Raw genomic sequence first — 21,474 nt, forward strand, 5'->3', positions numbered from 1 at the left:
TTTTCCTATTTTTTCATCCAGTTGTACAAACATGATCCCCGAAAAACGTGTGGAAATTAGAACGATTAAATGACTACAACAACAAAGAAGAATTGGTTTTAAGTTCTTTATAAATATCCTCAGATAAATAGTGATATAATACAAGCATAATGTTTTCAATGCACCGCTATAAGTAACACACAAAAAGTGCAACAACAGGCCTAATTAAACAACATAAAGGCCCATTTGTCTTTAGCCGACAGGCCTGCCATAGATTCAAATAAAATAAATAGAATAAGAGCAAAAAATAGAAACAAAGTTGTCGGTTTGCATTTCGAAAGAATTGTTTGTCTCCTAAATCAAAGCTTTCTTTGGGTTTAGCGTCTCTAAATGTCTGATTGTATTTATCCGTGCCACATTACAGTATGTGGTAAATGCCCTCACAAATTGTGCAAATTAATGATTTCAATCAACATGGGTCTAATGAAAAATTCATTACACAGCACAATCTTAACCTTACTTTTTACAACTCTCCTATATGTGCACTTAACTTAAACTATGATGTTTCTGACAGGCCTGCTCTCTTATTGTTAATGCAATAATAAAGTCCTTCTTGTTTGCGTTACTTTTCAAAAATTTACCCGGTTAGGACAGCAGCAGGGCGGGGTGTAGAGGGTTGCTGCCTTTCCCCTCCAGCAGGTCACTTTTCTCCATCACTGAGGCCGGGGAGCAGAGTTGGGTCGGGCCGGACTGTAGCCCCGTCAACCCGGGCACGGGTCCCAGGGATGGGGTGGGTTTGATCGGCACGGGTACAGCAGGGAGGGTCTGCCCGTTGGCGTTGTGGTACAGGCCCTTTGCTGACATGCTGAAGGGCGCGTACTCGGTACTCGATGCGGGCACGGGCACGCCACCCATGGACTCGGACAGCATCCCGACGTGCGGCCACATGGAGTTGACCACGCTGCTGAGCTGCGGGGGCACCGGGTAACCCAGGTGGTGCATGACGGAGGTGAGAGGGAGCCCGCTGGCCATCACACCCTTATAGTCCCGTCCTATGATGTTCTCTATAGCGAACGGGTGTTTAAACCCGCCAGGCTGTGCGCAAGTGATGCCCCCGTAACCCTGAAAGTGTGGGAGCCGGCCCACGCTGCTGGCCGGGCCCGCTGAGGGGTCATGGTGGCTGGACGCCGTGCCCAGCTTGCTGCCCGGGTGGTGGTGATGGTGATGGTGAAAGTAGTGCATCATTGGGGAACTCTTACAGGCCATGTGCTCGGCGCGCAACACCTTGAAGCGCTTCCGTCTCCTCAGGAAGCTGCCGTTCTCAAACATGTCCCCGCAGTCCGGGTGCAGAGCCCAGAAGCTGCCTTTCCCCGGCTGGTCGGGCCGCCGAGGGATCTTGATGAAGCAATCGTTGAAGGAGAGGTTGTGTCGCAGGGAGTTCTGCCACCGCTGGGTGTTCTCTCGATAATAGGGAAAGCGGTCCATGATGAACTTGTAAATGTCACTGAGAGGCAGCATCTTCTCGGTGGAGTTCTGGATAGCCATCGCTGTCAGTGATATGTAGGAGTATGGAGGCTTCTGGTCGCTGTAAGAGTTCTTCCCAGGTCGAGGCATGGCTGGTTACGGCTTTACTGAAGTTTGAAATGTTAAATAAAACAGCCTGTGGAGTTTTAAATTATATGTTTTAAGGAGATGACTTCAGTCTCCATCTGACGGATCGGTTCCAAAGTTCTGAGCCATCAGAGTAGAAGCTGGTAAATTCTGGTTATTGTAGCCTGAAGGCCTGCTGCTGTCAGGTAAGATCCGTGAGAGGTTCTTGCATCCCAAGAGAGTTTCTTCTGAAGACTTTTCTCAGTCAAATTACGCTTTGCGCTGTGCGTAAAAGTCAGTCTCTGTGCGTAAAAGTTGAGAGGTCCTCTCAGTTGTTTCCCTCTTGTCTCCGCGGCAGGTGAAGGATGTGAGGGGCCAGTTTTCTCCGCTGTCTGTCTGTGTCTGTGTGTGGTGTGTGTGCTCCTCTCCTCTCCTCTTGTGCGATGCTCCCACTCGCAGAGCGCCGTTTTTGTAAGACCCCCGCAGGTCGCTGGCTCTATTATCTATTATCCAGACACTTAGGGGACACGTCAGGGGAGAGCAGAGGGCTGTGTGTGTGTGTGTGTGTGTGTGTGTGTGTGTGTGTGTGTGTGTGTGTGTGCGTGAAAGAGAGAGAGCGAGACAGACCGAGAGATGGGAGTAAAGAAATGAATAAAAATGAGGGGTGGGTGGTGCGTTTAACACGCGTTTGCTTCTAATCTCCTGTTTGCCAATCAAACAGTCCTGCGTAAAGTACACAAGGACAGAAATGAACGGAGTGATTGTTTTTAACCACTAAAATGTGTTTAAAGGGACAATTCTTAAATGTCTAATGTCTAAAAACAGCACCAGGACCGTTGATCTCAAGCTGACCCTGACCTTTGACCTCTTAGGTCAAGAAAACCAGTCTATTCATTTGGATACACTACATGTTGTGTTGTTGGAGGGCTCCATAAAGTCTGCTGTCACAAACATTTCTGAAAGTATATTTTTAAAATAATGTTTTTCAGTGATGCTGAAACTAAATGATCACAGGACAGAGAATGTCGTTTTGATCTGCTATCTAAGCACACTGTAAAAATCATACAGGAAGTTAGTGGAATCAAGTAATCTTTTCCCATTAACTTAATTTAAATATACACATTTTATTTTTCAAAGTTCATTAAACTTAAAACGTCTAGTATTTCTTTAAAATGTAAAATTTCTAGTATTTCAGAACATTTCAGAACTTATAAACATGAGTTCTTCTAATTTTAAGTCTTTGATTTGGAAATGATTATTATTATTGAATGAATGTACTGCACAGAGTTCAATCAACTCATTAAATTAACTTTAAATTAACTAAAGAAACATGATCAGCACAGCAGACTTCCCAGCATGCATTAAACCTCTTCTGAAAACAAATAGCATGATTTTACAGTGAGAATGGGGATGGTAGTAACAGTTTTTGTTTGAGCCTAAGTAACTCTAAGTTGTTGTTTGTGTTAGATGTTTCACACTTCGATACACCATACCCATTGTTTTGCCTGCTACAAATAAAACTCAACTGGATGTACTACACAATCACAGATTATGTAAGTTTATGTCAAATACAAAGATTTCTGTTGTTACAACCTAGTGTGAGCCTTAACACCAGCTGGGGAGAGACTTAATGTGAGATAATTTGCTGATTTAAGAACTTTATTCAAGAGTAATGAATTAGAGTTTTGAATAAAAGTGAGCAATCTACAGGTTATGTTTAACAAGTTAAAACAAAAGTTTTTTTTACAGTGTAGGCCAAACAAAATATGATAAAGATAATGACAAAGACTTCTTCTCCTGTGATCTTAAAAAGGACATGGGAGTGTACAATACTGAAGACACCACTGGAGCACTTTTCTAATTGGTCAGACTGACAGTGTCACAACAAACTGGTGTTACAACACTCCCCGGTCTCCCCTATTAAAGAATGGAATATATATGAACACAACCTCTTTGTTAAATGTGCTCGACTGCACTTTCAGACTTTGCAAACAATAAATCATGTCTTCTTTTTGCGCACAATCATCAGTGCGCTACTCTTCTGCTCTCAATTACACAGAAACACACACACACACACACACAGAAAGAGAAAGAGAGAGAGAGGCCCTGTTGTTGATTAATTGCTGAGAGGGGAGTCCGGCGGCTGTCTGTCTGTTCAAACACTCTCCGGTGAATCCTACAAGGATGTAAACAAACTTCATCCCCTGCTCTGAATTCTGTTCAGCGGAGAACAACAAAAGCTGCTCCCCTTCCCATGAATTTATATATTTTTTTTCTCCAGCCAGGTGTCATGACTGGGTCCTTGACGGCTCCTGTCTTCCCCGGTGCCCCGGTGGGCCCCCGAATACATTACAATAATTAAGCCTTCCGTGATTTAGCCTCCTAGGAGAGAAGTCCAACAATGTAATTAAGGGCAAGCTCGCTGTATTAGGTATGAATATTCAAAACTGTGTCAATTAATTAGCTGCTGTATCTCTCCCGTTCTGTCTGAGTCCTTCAAGCCCACTCAAAAGGTCAACTGTGTCGACGGAGAGCATATTTTAAAGACATCATGTAATTGCAAGGAAATCACTTTTTAGTGCCACTTGGCTTGAAAACGAGCGAACATTTTATATTCGCTGCTAAATAAAGACAGTCGTTGTCGTGCTTGTGTTTTTTTGTTTTCTTTGCATATAATTGTTTTCCTGGCGCCTGAAAAATGAGTTTTGAAACTCTGAGGCCCTCAGAGGCCAACGCGGGTAAAAGCATCCTCTTTAAACGCCCGGGAAAGATCAATATTAAATCTGTTTTCACAAAGGGGGCCGTTAAATAGACACCGTGGCTGATCTGCATAACAAAATTAATTAGGTAGTCTACGGCAGTGTTCGCCTGCACCCAACTCCTGGACAAATAACTAGTTGTAAAGCACACCTTCTGGGCATACGGAACATATGCTGGAATTATCCTTAATTGACTAATTACATAAATTACTCATTAAGTTTACAGCACATCAATTATAAAAGATGTATCAATTAATTTTGCATAAATTACAAGCGGCACGCTGCACGAAGAGGGCGGCGGAGGGAATGAGGGTCGCCAGGAGGGGGTCTAGTCTAAGGTGTGTGTGCGCGCGCGTGTGTGTGTATGTGTGTGTGTGAGTGACGGTCGTCTGTTTGTTTCCTGTCTCTAATAATTATTTGTTCAGCTTAAGGGCAAAGATATTCTTTCTCTGTCTCCCATTCGCAAAGGGAAAGTGTGGGGGTAATGGCAATTATACTAATAATAATAATCTTAAAGACCTCTCTCCAAGTCATAAGGGGCGCATCGTCGCGGAGAGAGCCATTAAAATCAATTAGCGAGGCCTATTGTTTTCAATGGAAAATTAAACCAGTTCAGGACTGTTGTGCAGACGCTGTAAGCCTTACTTGTGTATAATGGGAAATTATTTAGAGGCGAAATACGACAGATCTTTCTGTTTCCCCATAAAAGAGCGAGCAGGCAAGCGCATTAATGGATCAAAGCTGCAGTGTGTCTGCCTGTTGCCTGCAAGAGTTTTCTCAGTCAGCTCAGGTAAAACTATCATTATTCATCACAGCGGCAAACTTAAAGCTTTCAGTCTTTTATTATTCCCACACTCTCTGACCTTAAACTTTCACAACACTAAGAAAAGTATCACCAGAACAATAGTTATTATCCATGAGCTTTGTTTTTGCTTATTTCTTTTGCCCAAACTTAATGAACAATTTCACATTAGGGCTGATACCAATGTAACATATATAGTACAGTTTAATAATACACTTAATTGTCCAAAATGACATCAGGGCACTGAAACAGGTATTTTTAATCATTGTAAATGACTAATTAAAACATACACATACAAAAAACAAGTACAACTGTACACAGAATGCTATATATAAAGTTAGCACATAAAAATAATCTGTATCATGTTCTGTTAAAAAAAAAAGGTTTCATATAGGCAGACAGCATACTGTATTTGCTAACACAGATCAATATAACTGTGATGGATCAATAATATCACATCAACTGGGCTGTATTTCACATTGCACACTTGTGTCTGCATTATATACAAATAGATACTTTGAATTTGCACCATCATTCTGAGTAATATCTCATCATAGCATATTACAGTGTTACAGGGGAGGACAAGCAATACCTGATAATATAATGGAATCCAAATCAATAGACTAAATAAGTTTTGTTTTTCTTTTAGCTTTAATTCAAGAGACATGTTAATAGACTATAGTTTGTGGTGCTGTTGTATTGTAGTCAAAAAGAAGGACATAATATTTTAACACTTTTGTAAAGTTGTATTAACAAAGAAACAAATGTGCATATGTTTTGGGGATCTTTGACATGAAATGTTTGAGAATCCCTGTATTGGAGGTTACATCAACACTGAAGAATCACACAGGAAAAGAAAGAGACAGAGGGTCTCATTAATTTATGTTTATTATATCACACAGGTTTTTTGCATCAGGAACATGACACACTTTATCTCAAATGGAAATTCTACAATTCTACAATAGGTCTTATTGTCATTATTGTTTTCTCTGCTTGGCCTAATATTGACAGTTTTAATTTAGCAAGTTCAAGCTCATTTTTAAGGGCTTTATGAAATACATCTAGGGAAATAAATTACAAGTTGAAGGAAAAAGTAACAAAGCCATGTTTAGGGAAAGTGAGTACACCAAAGTTTGGATCAGTTGTTCTGGTGCAACATGCAGAGACATGTTTCAGAAACCATACTAATGATTCCTTTGTTAATACACAGTATATATTTATAAATGTAGTATCACTTTATTCTCATTCTGTATTACTTAAAAAATCAATAAGGGCTTTATTTTGAAGATTGTGACCGGAAGTCATATTGATTATGTCTGAACTGACTGTGGTGTGAGAGAGCAAAGACCCTTTGGCTCCCTACATTTATAGTGCACTAACACAGCCTCCATTACTGTAAGACCAGTGTATCAGTGCCTTCACCACAAGTGGGAGACCATGACATCTTTTAGAGATTACTTACTGCGGTAAAATGAGTTAGGCTAGGGTGGATTCCAACAAATGTGGTGCACACATACAGTTACACATGCACATGATTGAGTGTTACTGTTACAGGTGTGTTCCAGTGTTACAACTTCACATTTTGTCCTTCTGAGACCTCCTATAAAAACAGTTTTCATCTATTCCAGTCTTGTAATTCCCATTTTTTTTTAAGAATTGGTAACATTCAAAACTCATCATACAAGCAGCACAACAATATGGACCCAACTGTGCATCACTTTTCATTGCTTTGACACAAAATGCATTCAGTGACCGCATCTTTCAAATTAGTTTGTTCGTCAAAATCAACCACCACATGTGTATTTACACCCTATTTTACATACTTTTTTGAAAAAAAGGTTACATTTACATTCAAAGCCAGACATAAAACAAAATCACTGTAAATTAAACTGGAATTTACTACATTCTGCTACTTCTGTGAATCTGTAAAAAAAAAGATAAACTCCTAACTGAGACATACAAAATCATGAGCCTGTTTTCAAGACTTGTGTCAAGTGAGAAAAGGGGACAGGTGAGGTGGAATCCAGAATGTCTTTGATGGGATGATGTGGCTTTTCACTGTTCTCTTCTAGTCAAAGAGTGATGTTTAGCCCATCCAAGGATGCATTTTTCCTTCTCTCTTACTCCCTTCCTCAACCACATAGAGGAATTCTTCTCCTCATGGAGGTGGAAAGGTTTATGACCACCACCCACATGATCAGTTGTCCCTATTGCATGCAATGAATGCTGGATGTCTGCAGAGGCATGCAAAAAGATTCTTTCCCAGGTGAATTATAGTAGAGGAGCGGACAGAAAGTGTGATGTGGATGAGAACTTATGACCAAATGCAAAAGACAGGGTTGATTAGTACGGTTGTATTTCTCTACCTGTAGCTGTCCTATACGAGTATGTTTAGTGAATGGGTTTGTATTGCATTACTGGAATTACTTAAGTTTCATTTTGTGCACTTCTGTTATTGTCTGTACAAGAGTTGATTCTGAAATGTGTTTGTGTTGCATTTTACAATTATGATCAGTTATGTCAGTAACTATTGTGCTGAGCTGCATGTTGGTAAAGAGGACTGTCTATACTGTATTGAAAATGCTAACTCAGTATAGAGATGTGTGTTGTTGTTAATAGCAAAAAAAACAAAAAAAAAACCCTCCATCATTTTATTTCAGTTACTCTTTTCAGTGCCACTGTGTAGACTAGTGGTCATTCCAAAACTTGCATAATTTCATTTTGGAAGTCAAGTCCACTGACATAAATAAAAGATGGACAATGTGTCTCCACTTCCTCCCACTGGACAAAAATGAAGCCAAAATATCCCAGATACAAGCACTGCCATCTTTTGCTAGTGACATAATTTGTATCTAGAGTCTGAAAAGTAGTGATAAGGGTTGGAGCTCCCACCATCTTTGGGAAAAATGTATTTGACGTGTACTTCTGTCTTTTAGACTGGCCTATGGTCTATCCATTGAAACTGGGGAGAAAGGATTTATGTCTTATACTGTGACCAAGTTGCTTTGGCTTCACTTTTGGGGAGCTCTCAGGTGGTCCCTTTCCACATGCAGTCTCTGGTTGAGACTTATACAATGCAAGGCTGGATTACCAACACAGAAAAGCACATAACTGCAGGTGCCCCAAAAGCTTCAGTTTCACCAAAAAGGCAGTTCCTGCATTACTATCAAATGTTGTGTCCCTGACACCAGTCTTGTACTGTGGACTAGTTCTTCCTTAACACCAACAACATCACAGTGACATCATTGAATACGCTAAGAACAGATATGGCAGCAGTCAGTCTCTGTCAATATAGCACTGATGAATTTAATGGGTCAATTAACTATATTTACTATCAACACTGACTGGACTGCCACACTAAAAGTTTCCTTTAAATTATGTTCAATATAATTATTGCAGTGACCCAAAGAAACCTTGGGGACAGTAATGTCAAAAATACTGAATCTTTGAAATGCTTTAAATAGTATTTTTTTTCTTTTTGACAGTGAATTGACACACATGACTGCAGCGTCCTCTCACTCACCCAATGTGCTGTCATCTTCTCATCTCTTGTCTCATTTACTATAGCTGTTGTCATATTATAGCCTTGTTATATCTATCTTTAAATAAAATTTTAAAATGCTATGCCCTCAATGCTTAGTCAGTTTTTCCCAGGGGTATCAAAAATGGCATCGATATCTATATGTTTCAAAGTATCACATTGAAATTAGAAATTCCAGTATCATGACAACATTGAGGGCCATGTACTCCAGGACAGGAGTACTGGTAGTAAATATACTGATATACTAGAAAAATATACAGATGGAGCCAAAAACCAGCACTGAATGCCTGTGACCTTTGACCCCTCAGGCTGCACTGCATTGAAAACCCACAGTATAAAAGATACTACATGGGCCCAGGAACACTTCTGAAAACTGTTGTCAGTAAACACAGTTTGTTGCTGCATCTATAAAATGCAAGTTAAGACGCTATGCAAAGTGAAGGGCATTTATCAGCAACATCCAGAAAAGCTGCGAACTTGAAACTGCAAAATGGAAAAGTGTACTGTGGACGAGTCCACATTTCATTGGACACCGTGTCCTCTGGGTTAAAGAAGAAAAGGACCATCCAGACTGTTACCGGCATGAACTTCAAAAGCCAGCATCTGTGATGGTATGGAGGTGTGTTAGTGTAGAGTTCAAGTACTAGACTGGCCTGCTTGCAGTTCAGACCTGTCTCCCACTGAAAATGTGTTGTGCATTATGAAGTGCAAAATACAACAACAGAGACCTTGGACTGTTGAGAACTGTTATAAATCAGGCAAAAATAGGAAATAATTTCACTTTCAAAACTTCAACAGTTAGTGTCCTCAGTTCCCAAACACCTACTGAGCGTTGTTAAAAGAAAAGGTGATGTAACCCAGTGTTAAACCTGCCTCTGTCCCAACTCTTTTGGAATGTGTTGCAGGCATCAAATTCAGAATGGGGGCAACCCTAAAGCTCAGTTGGTGGAGAGTGTGCCCTGTGTGCTGAGGCTGTACTGAGGCTCTGCAGCGGTCACTGGTTCGATTCCCACCTGTGGCCTATTTGCTGCGTGTCATCCCCTTTCCTGACATATTTTCAGCTGTTCTATGAATAAAGGCAAAACACAAAAAAATAATCTTTAAAATTAAAAAAAAATCAGAATGAGTGCATATTTATGACAACAATGAGGTTACACAGTTTGAACATTAAATATCTTGCCTTTTGATCAATTATTTTAATATAGGGATGGGAAGCATTTGAAAACCACTGCATTATGTTTTTTTTACATTTTACACAACATCCCAACTTTTTTTGGAATTAGGTTTTGTACAATAGGCTGCAACAAAGACAATCACAGATTACAAAACCAAACCAGAAACAGATGAAATTAGATTAAAGCAAAACTTCTGTAAAGCTGATTTGACTGAAAGTCTAAAAAAAGAGTAAGCTTTCGAAGAGAGAAATAAAGAGACTAATATATAAAAAGATAAACCCCCGTGGCACCATGACCCAGTGATAAATTACTTGTCCATTTTGAATATTAAAGTTTCAGCGCTGGCCAGCTTTCCAGTGTGTGTATGTGTTTCTGTCTTCGGGTCTTCTGTCTTCTCCGTCTTGTCTGGTTGTTACTCACAGGCCATCTTTCAGATTAATTAAAGTGCTCCCTGTCACACACACACACACACAAGGCACTGCGGTGCACTTCGATTCTGGCTCCGGTTTTTGATCACATTGCGGCAAATTGCGGCACGCCGATATGTTTTCAGTGTGTACAGGCGCTGAAATCAACACTGAACCCAGCGCCAGTGTGAAAAGGCTGCTGTCCGTGGTGCTGGTGCGCCGCTATTTATCATTCACTACACTCACTACGTGTTTCCATTGGTGGACGCTGAGGCTGTGTACGGTGTACGGGATAGGATAGGATAGGTGTGTGTGTGTGTGTGTGTGTGTGTGTGCGTGGGCGGTCGGGGGGGCTCCCTACCGCAGGGAGCGCGGTTGAATCACCGAGCGCGCCTCCGTCGGTCGGATCTCCTCTTCCTGCCGTCAGTCACACCCACTGCTCTGCTCGGTGTTGTGGGTTCACCCCGTAGAGAAGAAGGGGAGGACGAGCGGCAGAGAGTGCTGCAGTGTGAGCGCAGCGGGGGACAGAAAACACACACACACACACACACGTCAGCAGCCTCATTGGTGTAACTTGGTGTATGGAGAGATCTGCAGCGGCACCGTAGCGACGCAGGCCGACATGGAAGAGTATCTGCGGAGGGTCCAGAACAGACTCGGGGTGAGTTCAGAGCCTTCAGCGGCGTTAAAAAGCAGCTTGTGGGTGTAATGCAATAATGAATGAGACCATGACGAGAAGGCTGTGATACCGCCGTGCTACAGGCTGCGTTCCTGTTGCTGGAAAAAGCCTCTCACGTCCCTTTTGGTCCCCCAAGCACCTGTAGATCGACAATATGACATTATACAGGGGGAAGGAAGGCGTGTTTGGCCCCGTACAATAAGCTCGTTGTGTTTCCAGCAGCGTCAGTGTGTGAATTTGAATGAGGTGCTGGTTTCTAATGAGGGGGAGGCGTGACATCAACAAGTTTAGCCAGAGGCTGTCCTTCCTTCCTCTGCAGATACTGACTCACAATTTGCATTTGATCCAGGACTGGATATCTGCTCACACATAAAAAAAAAGACTCATGCAAATACTTAACAACCTAATTTATATAGACTAAATGACTGTGGAGCCTGTGGGGGCACACATAGCTACTTGCATATTGTTTCAGGTTATAGATGTGTGGTTGTATTCTCTGTATACAGTCCTGGCCTGTATACATTTACAGAGCCCTGCAACATTTGCACAGACGGTCACATCAGGGAGCCTTTCATGGATTGATGCACATGCCCTGAGGCTATGGGCTATAGAGCTCCTCATACTGCTCTTTCTATGTGCTTGTTTAAATGGCATGACCAGGTTATCAGTTGCAGTGCATGGCTATGACTCTTTCAAAGGTTCTGAGCAATGATGAACACATGCATTCTCACCTCCAAAGAGTATTTGTGATGACTCAGTGCTCAGTTGATATCGGCACAGCTGCACTTCAGGCATTTTTGCATTCATGTTTTGGCTGAGTTTACTGGCTTGTGTTTTTCATTCAGTTCCTCTGATGGGAACATGCCCAGGCAGTTAATGTCAGGAACTGTTCAGAAATAACTTCGTCTCCTCCTCCTGATGGCCACTGGAGAGCCAACACATACTTGCTCCTACATATCATTTTGCTGTTTAAGCTATTGAACTTGGTCCTGTTTTTTATACATTAAAAAGAGGTGGGAAAACACAACGTGTGTTTGTACATTCATACATATACCATACAAAATATTTTATTATGTAATCCCTCAAGGCGGTGCCACCATACATACATACAGGACTGACATCAGGTAGAACAACAGGAAAAGGCATACATCTCAAGGCAATACAGAATGTAGGAAGAGCACAGCACCATAATAAATTGTGTAAACTTCAATGGGAGTACTAGGCCTATATATAAGTGCTTATATATAAAACCAACATCAGCATGCTCATAGATACCAACTAGGGCTGCAACTAATGATATTTTCATCATCGATTAATCTGTTGATCAGTTTCTGGATTAATTGAGTAGTTGCTTGGTCCGTGAAATTTTAAAAAATGGTGAAAAATGTTGATCACTGAGCCCAAGGTGATGTCCTCAAATGTCTTACTTTCATAGAGAGTACAGAAACAAGGAAATATTCATAAATTTAATAAGATGGAATCCAATAATATTGGTATTGGTATATTTCTTTAAAAAAAAAAAAAAAGGCTCAAAACGATTAATCAATTTTCAAAACTGCTGATTAATGTTGACAACTAATTGATTAATTATTGCGGTGTGTACATCTAGATGCATACAATACAAAGAAGAAAAAAAAGAGGAAACTGAGGGCCTCCTTACATATAAGACAGACAACAGGTAGGACAATAGGAAAAGTCATACATGCCAAGGCAGTACAGAATAAGGGGGGAGCACAGCACCATAATAAAGAGTGTAAACATCAATGTTAGGTCACAGCAGTAGTATATGTTAGTGGTTATATGGCATCAATGTTATAGATACAAACATAACCACAATCCTCAGTACAACCATCATCCACCGTCATCAACACCAGATCATCATTCTCATCAACAGTAATAGTCAGTGACAATGTTCATTATTATGCACACATGATTTACTAATGTTTTTCATTCATATCAGTTTCTTGTAATATAATTATTACTTACTTTCAGTTTATCTCATCAAGCAACCTCCACTTTTTGCAGGCAATATTGTCCCTTTTTTTCAAAGTTAACAGGGAAAATGCCATCCTAAACATAGTCCATGTGGTTGACAAAAGAATCTCACCTTAAGATCCATGTAGCAGCAGTTCTGAATCTTTTGATCATTTCACATGATCTTCATCAGCAGATGGAGTGTGCCAAGTGGTCTAGAATATCAGATATTCAAATTGCCTTTTTTTCACAAAGCCTAGTCTCTCCAGTCTGTGTGCAAACAACACAACTTTATTCTCTCAGGCAGTGTGTAGTGCATATAAGTCCAACTTTGTATGCACGTGATTTGCCAGTCTTTCCCATTAATGTCTGTGAAGAGCAGGTGCATCAAATTACTATGCATAAAATTTCAGACATTATAGAAGGAGCGAAAAGGTCCATGTATGGAGGACTTTAACAGGGTTTGTGTCCAATGTGAAACCACAAATCATGTTATTTAAGGATTTAAGTGACATAATGTTACTGGTGTCACCTGATTTGCCTCACTTGACTTATGTACCATACCGTAATATACTTATTGGACTTACTGGAATCCAAATTATGAACTTTTCCTAAATGTCATAGTAGTAGTTTTGTTGCTGAAACTTAACCAAACTGCCAGTGTTTAATAACATTAATCACTGATTTACTGGTTTGTTGCCATGACAACCAAGGCCATCTAACTATGGTGTTGCTCTCCACAGAGGTTAATAGGATGGACTGGTCTATCACCTACTCACAAAATTAGATTGTGTCATGTGCGCTGCGTACTACTGTATTTTAAAGTGTAAAAGACCAGGTTGTCTGATTACTTTAATGACTTTAATGACTGAGCTTCAGCATTCACTCTTGCACCTTGCAAATGGCAGATGACAAAAGTCCATTTAGTAGTAGAGATAGTGCATGTGCAATCTGTATGTACTTCATACTGTTAGTCACCCACAAGATAAGGTGCATACATTTTGTGTGCATGTCAAACATCAGACAAATTAGGGCTGAGTGATATAGCTATATATATATCACAATAAAATATTTAACAATTTCCTCATGTCTGCATTCGTTTTTTTCACTCTACATTGTTTCAGTTGTTGTGTCACATGTTGATTGTGCAACCAAACAATACACCTGTTAAATGATTAACTGCGTGTGGGTCGCTCTAGCTAGCATGCTCCATTATCAAAGGATATGATAGGCTGCTTAAGAGCCAGGGTGTATTTGTTATGTGCTTTCTTGGCTGTTGCCTGCAATGCATTGAAGTGAAACTATTGAATATTCTATTGAATGATTTTCTCGTTGCTATTGATTAAGTGTCTATTGGGAATACATATCACTATTGTTTTAGCACCCAGGCCTGAGACAAATATTTCACAGGAAGTACTGTACATCACTTGCCCATAGGTGATTAAACATTATAGGCAGAAGGCGATGTGCCGTCCCCCTTGCTAACAAAATGACCAAAATGCATCCCCCTTGAGAAACTGACATCCACCCCCAATCCATCCCACACTAGCAGAGAGAGAAGGGGCAGAACACTCTTTTAGTGAATTACGTTAGTTTACTCTCACTAAGGTTTTGGCAAGTTAGAATGTGTGCTGAAGTAGCACAGACATTTTCAATTGCAACATTTCTCTGAGTCACACCCTCTTGTTAGTTCCTGGATCTATAATGTACTGTTAATTATTATGGGGGTACTAAAGACTACAGAACTACAAAAGTAGTTCATGAGTCACTTAGCTAGTTTCAGATAAATGAACAAGCCTGGTCCATAACCCCTCTTAAAAATTAACAAGTGTAGGTAGGTACATGTGTACAAGTAGAACGTAATGAACATGAAAACAAATTTTGGTTAAAGAAATACTGGAGAAAATGTGTTAATATTTACATAAGTATACTGTTACTACGTAGCTGATATTACCCAGGGTGCATGTTTGTATTTGCTTGATTCTCTTAATGAATTATATTTTCAGCCAGGCTACAGTATTCAGAATATTGTGTTTATTCATGTAAACAGGTGTCTGTCAGCACAGTTTAAACATGCATATTACGAACAGCCTGCCTGGAATGAAATTTAAGAGCTTTTATCTGGGATGTTCTTCACGTAAACATAGGGAAAGCTGAGAGGAAGAAAAGATCAAAGAAGCAAATCCGCAGATCAGAGCACAGCAGGGTAATTGGCTGATAAGGAGGGCAACTGATGAGTGTCATGGAGGTTTCAGATAAAGTGTAACACATGTCATGATTATCAACCATTGCTCTCTCTCACACACACACACATACACACACACACACACACACACACCTGTGCACACTTTATCTGTCTGTCCAAGCTCTCCAATATAAACTTTGATGATTCGCTGTTTTGCTGACCACTCTCTACTCTCTGTCATTCTCCCTGTCTACTCTCTCTCCACTCTCTGGATGGCCACCGTCCAGAACATCCATACCTCTAATTGGCCTGGCTCTGAGTGCTTACTGAACCTATCTTTCTTTCTCGCTCAGTTTTTCTCTGTAGAGCTCCACAGCTCTCCCTCCTGCACTCTCCCATCGTTTGGCACAGAGTTGAAGCAATGTGCTGAGTGGACTTCCAGCGTCTGTCCTTCACACACACCTAAAAAGGGTTTTAGGACCACTTTGATTCTGGCCGTGGTTTTGTGCTTCGTACCAAAATTTGATCAGCCTTAAAACAAATTGGTAATTTTCAAACCCTATGTGTGTCTTGGGCGTGCTAACATTTGTTACTTTTCATCCCAATAAATGTTTACTACAGCACATAATGATTGAGACATAAAATGAGTTGTTAGATAAAAGAGGTCCAAATTGCCTTCCACTGCCTTTCCATGCACTCCCAATGTGAACAGGAAGGTTGGCTATGGAAACTGCAATCTTTTTAAAAGCATTTATTACCATGATTGAACCAAATATATTGATACCATCTTTCATAAGTTAATGGAAGCCTCTTTTTTCTTGAGAAACATGACAATTGTTTCACTGAACATACTGTGTTTCACACAAATCAGAGGTGGGACCAATTTATTGTTTTGCAAGTCACAAGTAAGTCTAAAGTCTTCGCACTCCACACCCAAGTCAAGACTGATAAGACCAAAGTCAAGTCCCTAGTAGTAGACTTTGAGTTTTAAGTCTTAAACAAGTCATATGTTACAATGAGTTTCAAGCCTCATTGATTTACCAAGTTACTCAGCGGTTAAAACTGTAATATTTAACATTTCTGCATTAAAATGTATGAAACCTCTAGAAATATGTTATATATTTTGTTGTGTTGTGTACTCATATATCCCAAATATTTCCAACAACAGCCAAACCCAAAGAAATCTGTGATTTATTCAGGAGCGTTGTTTTTCCCCAAGACTAGACTCAATTTCACTCTGTTTTTTGTAATACAAATGGTGAAAATGTTTCTGCATGGTAGGCATTATATGTAATGCAAATGGTTTCCTCTTGGTGCTTCATTTTGTCTCACAGTCCAGAGACGTGCTGTCCATTTGAAATAGAGACTCCCATAGACACTGATAGTGAAGTGGCTTTTTGTGATGGATGGGTGACTTGTTTTAAGTGTTTGATTGACCTCACTCAAATGTTTTTAGACAGGCTCCAGTAGCTCCAGTGGTTGCAAACACCACACATGTAAAGATTTACTGTTCCAGAATACATTTAAATGTTGAATTTAACATCTCTGTAGCTTTTGTACAAGCAGTGATTACTGTAAGCGAATAAATCTCCACATTTAAGAGTGATATCTGACTGAAAACATACATAGATGCAGCTGGGCATCTACATGAGATTCGTAAGAGGGAATAGGAGAACAGAGGGGTTAAATGTGGTGAGACAGGGGGATAGAGCTCAGTGGGAGAGCACTCAGATTGAAGGATATCAGATGGCCAATGCATGCTCGTGCACACAAACACACCCACACCAATGTTCTCCGGCTGCAGTATAACAGACACTGAGTGGCCTTTTCTCCTGCTAATGCATCACTTCCTTTCTATCCAGTATTGATTTTTTCTCCTTCGCTCTCCCTCCTATGAAGGAACCGGCTGCAGACCTCCTCCCCCTCTCCTTCTTTCTCTCTCTCACACACACCTTCTCCTCTTCCACTTTGATTCCCTCTCCATAGTGTTCTCTTGGTCCCGTTCTACTTCTTTGCCTCACATCTTATTTCTTCCTCTGTCTTCTCCCTATCACATTTTTTCACCTGTCTATCCACCATTTTTTCCTGTTCCTTCCTGCCGTCTCTTCTACATGTCTGACTTATCAACCTGCTGTCCATCCTTCCTATATTTCAGGCCTCTTTTTCATAAGCCCCTTTGAACTCATCACCCTCCTTCGTCCAATCTTACCACACTCCTTCCTTTTCTCATTCTCAGTCTAATCAACAGCCTCCACCCCCCCTCCCCCACCCCCACCACCGTGCTTTGGCCTCTCAATTCTACTCCCCTCATTTCATTTATCCATCTGGCCTCATTGGTGAGGCCCTCTGAAAAGAAATAGGACATTAACTTCATTCCGTATGCATTATTACTGGTACTTTATTCATCTATCGCTGGCATTAAGCTCCTTTAAATCAACAGACTCCATTATATGTTTGACATACAATAACAAATGTTCTAATTGTCAGCTAAGCTTCCAGACTGATGTTTGAGCAAGCAGGATTTCCAAATTAAATAAAAGTTTAAAAGTCATTGCAGTCGGTGGTGATCAAAAGACCATTGAGTGTTTAAACCAATTACCTACACCTTTATATTTACATTACTGAGTTTGTAGGTGGATTTTCTACTTTCAAGGCAGGTATTGATTTCAGTTCGTTTCTGTATAGTATGAAATCATCCTGCAGAGACTTGAAATCTGATTAAAAATAGTCAATCCATCACAGTTAACATCTAGTCTCCTTTGTTTTAGATGAAAAGCCTCTCATGGAACTGGCTTGTAACTGACTCACAATCTATTGGTATTCAGTAACGTCTAGCCAGCTGCAGATTGTCCACAAGGGAAAGCTGTTCAGTCACTGCTGCAGTTTTTAACAGCTCCAACACCTGCAGACAGTGATTTTTGGAGTTCTTGTGATTCCTCTCAAAATATGGTCCATGACATGTCATAGTCTGATTTCCAGGTTTCATATTCCAGCAACATTGCTTGGATATGAACAGAACTCTTCTGCAGGAGTTTACTGTTAATGTGTAAATACCAGATGTTGCCACCTCTTTAATGCAACTGCATTTTCTCATAATAATAATGTGTTTTCATGAAAACACAAAAGTGAATAATTGTTCACTGTGATGGGAAGAATGCAATCAATAAACATATCACCTTCTTTGAGAAATGGACAGTAGTGTGTTAAGTACAGCATGCAGTTTGGAAAGTATTATACCAATGTTAAAGAGATAGTGTTAAAAGACAAGTAAGTTTGTGACCATAAGGTTGCCAGTTTGGGCTACCTGCAAGAATCTAGGCAGGAAACATGAGTTGTCAATGCCTCATACAAGTATATGTCTATGTAAACTTGCTAATTTCCCTCCACTGCTCCATTCTCTCCCATCAGAGTATCCTTCAAGCCCATTAAGATGAGCTGAGGATAGACGTGATATTCATTGTATCCACATTTTGCTCCTTGATTAATGGTGCAGGCTGCAGGGCAGGGAGTCTGCTTATCTGCTTTAGATAAAACATCACAGATTGACACAGAACACCCAGTGCAGGCTGCGGATGGTTGAGGGGATTTTGTTCCCAATTACCAAAAATTATAGTACTGTTTCCTTTTACTTTCAGTGATGATGATGCATGCATGTCATTGAAGATTAATTTCTGTTCTGATGTTTTGATTCCTTAAAACGTTTGATGGAGTGTTTCTTTTCACATTCCCACAATACAAAATAAATGTGTGCATCCATGTAACTCTATGTAAATACCTGTACTTAAATACCAGTGCTACAATCAGGCTATGAAAATCAGGAATGTTTCACAAAACATCTGTCATATTAAAAAGAGATAGACTTAATTTTCTGCCTTTTTCCCCCGGAGATGAATGTTTAATCTCTGTAATGGAGCTGCCATTAATGTCCACTTAACCTAAATGAGGAGTGTTTGTCTGCATTGTTTAGTGAAATTAATGAAACTCATCACTTCTCTCAAAGTGTGTTACTTTGAGTTTACAGTGAAAAAGTTTCTTATCATTTCAGACTGTAGCTTCACTGTTACAACTGATTTTGCCTCCAGTGTAGTGCGTGTTGAATAATGTTCTCTTTCAAGCATGAGCTACATTTTGCAGCACCGTGATTTCATTATTAATGCATAGTGTTGGTTACAAAATGCTGCAGTCATCTAACACAGTCATGCTGGCTCAAGTTTCGAAAGATACAGTTCTATCAGCTATCAAATCAAACAATAATGAACAGTACTGTCGCCTATTTCCGCTGTTGGATGTTGGAAAACAAAGAGATTAAGTATCACTGAATGATGTCTTGCCAAGCATATTAAGAAATGAAAAGCCACATAGCCACAGGCACAATAAGCTTGTGTGTGTGTGTGTGTGTGTGTGTGTGTGTGTGTGTGTGTGTGTGTGTGTGTGTGTGTGTGTGTGTGTGTGTGTGTGTGTGTTTCCAGGCAGATGCATTAGAGGGTCCCATCCATGCTGTTTTAGGTGGACCAGAGCCAGATGTTGACACTGTGGCTGCAACACTGTGCTTCGCACTACACCTCAGTCAGGTAATATGAATTGTCTGTCTGTGTATCTGCATGAACTTTCTGTGTTTTTTCTGTGTTCTACTTTTTCAGAAACTTTGAGTGAGTTCATTACATGAAGTTCACTATGTATTTTTTCCAACAAATAAACAACACAAAGTCATGAACTGCAACTACACCTACTACAGCTACTTTTGCCAAACTAAGACTAGCTTAATTGCCTTGTTAATTTATTGTCAATCACATTTCATTCAAACAAAAGAAAACTCACCAAAACTGTTTTAGTTAATCTTTCCACGGTTCCAATAATCACCAACTCTGGTTTAGTCAAAATTAATACTTCATTCACCTTGTTTGATGTGAAAATATTCTGTTTCTACAGGCTGGTTTTTCTCCCACTTGTTCTCTGGTTCATTAGGTTTATAGTGCAGCTGAATAAGTCTTTGTCCCTGACTAGCTGCTTAAATCAGCAAAATGAAAGAACAAAACTCACCCAAAAAAGATCACCATCAAAAAAGAAACAATTGGTGATGGACTTAAATGATTGCTGATAGCAGATATGTTTGTCCACTCATCTAACTCTAGAATTTTTTATGTTAACAGGAAATAATACAATGTATGTGACATTAGACGTCAATCAAGCTGTGACTGTGGAATGTTATATCCAATTACACTTTGCAAATAAACACTGAAATATTTTCCTAAAAATATATTCTTAATTCTTTGTTTTCTCTGATCTCTCTAGAGCTGTTTAACCACCATCAACATTTTTTTCCAGCTGTGAGCATCTCCTCAATATCCTCTGTTCATTACAATATGAGAGAATGGTGTTCATTTATGACACATTAAAAATCAAATATTTTTGTACAAATATGTGATTAGAGTATACTTTTATGGCTGTCAAGTTAGCAAATAAATCCATACATAAACATTGTTGTTTAATTTGTGTTAATACTTCAGGTACAGTGGTATCTATTGTGCAAATCGCCTTATCTTGTTCCCAAAACTTCATCTTTCAGAATGCCAATCATTCGAAAGCCGGGCATATTGTTATGGCTTTATCTGGCTCTTTGCCCAGTGAACAACTATTTAAAAGCAGCTGGCAGTCAGTACAAGCTAAAGTGCTATCTTGGCCAATATATCATATGCTAAACAGTGGCATGGCAGTAGGGAGTAAAATCTTCATGCATCACTCACAGACAGTCGAACAGACCAAGAACGTTAAACATGCTCCAAAATGTCTTAATTTTAACTGCAGAGATGCGTCTTTTACACTGAGATGTCACTAAGTTTGATTCACTTCTCTTTTGTGACACTGTGTAAAGATACTTTCACTATAGTGGTAAAACAGTGATTACATACTAATCACTGTAATAAATCATAAATTGACCATGATATGTCGTCAGAGATTAATGAAACATGCTAAGTTAACATACCAGCTTCTTTGACCACCCCGCTACACCCAACATGTTCTCTTTTAAAATTTCCCTTCTGGTGTGGAAATTCTATTTTTGATTGCCTGTTTCACATTAACAGAGCTAAAATTAATACAGAATCTTTGCTGAATGAGTTAGTGTCTGTTAATGAGCCCTAAGAAATCATTAATAATCTTTTAGAAGGATTAGATTTAGTGTATAACTGTTAAATTGAGCTATATGTAATCATAATATCATTGGCCTGTTCTTCCCCTGATGACCGGAGCATAACATAATGCCGTTTGTCAGGCAGTAAGACAGGTGGCCACTGAACTCCAACTCTAGAGTGTGTATTTGTAGAGCAGTGGGCTTTTGTTGTCAGGATGATAGGTTAAACTTTGCATTGACACTGACAGCTATG

The 21,474-nt window shown here is 39.9% G+C and overlaps 2 protein-coding genes across 8 annotated transcripts in view; one reads left to right on the forward strand and one right to left on the reverse strand.

The window, feature by feature from the left end:
- Nucleotides 1-92: 92 nt before the first annotated feature.
- foxb2 (forkhead box B2) lies at nucleotides 93-2,005 on the reverse strand. The gene has a single exon (XM_084729575.1). It carries the CDS (start codon nucleotides 1,591-1,593, stop codon nucleotides 625-627), a length of 969 nt encoding a protein of 322 aa, XP_084585701.1. The 5' UTR covers nucleotides 1,594-2,005; the 3' UTR covers nucleotides 93-624.
- Nucleotides 2,006-9,855: 7,850 nt separating this feature from the next.
- The window catches only part of LOC146320528 (uncharacterized), a 50,666-nt gene continuing 39,047 nt past the window's right edge, over nucleotides 9,856-21,474 (forward strand). For all 7 annotated transcript variants that reach the window (XM_084728816.1, XM_084728809.1, XM_084728812.1 and 4 more), the window contains exons 1-2: nucleotides 9,856-10,914; nucleotides 19,561-19,662. In XM_084728816.1, coding sequence (XP_084584942.1) covers nucleotides 10,876-10,914; nucleotides 19,561-19,662 — 141 coding nt within the window. In that variant the 5' untranslated portion in view covers nucleotides 9,856-10,875. The remainder of the gene's footprint in view (nucleotides 10,915-19,560; nucleotides 19,663-21,474) is intronic.

Source organism: Lutjanus erythropterus, chromosome 10 (genome assembly GCF_056507025.1).
Source record: "Lutjanus erythropterus isolate fLutEry1 chromosome 10, fLutEry1.hap2, whole genome shotgun sequence".
Lineage (NCBI taxonomy): Eukaryota > Metazoa > Chordata > Actinopteri > Lutjaniformes > Lutjanidae > Lutjanus > Lutjanus erythropterus.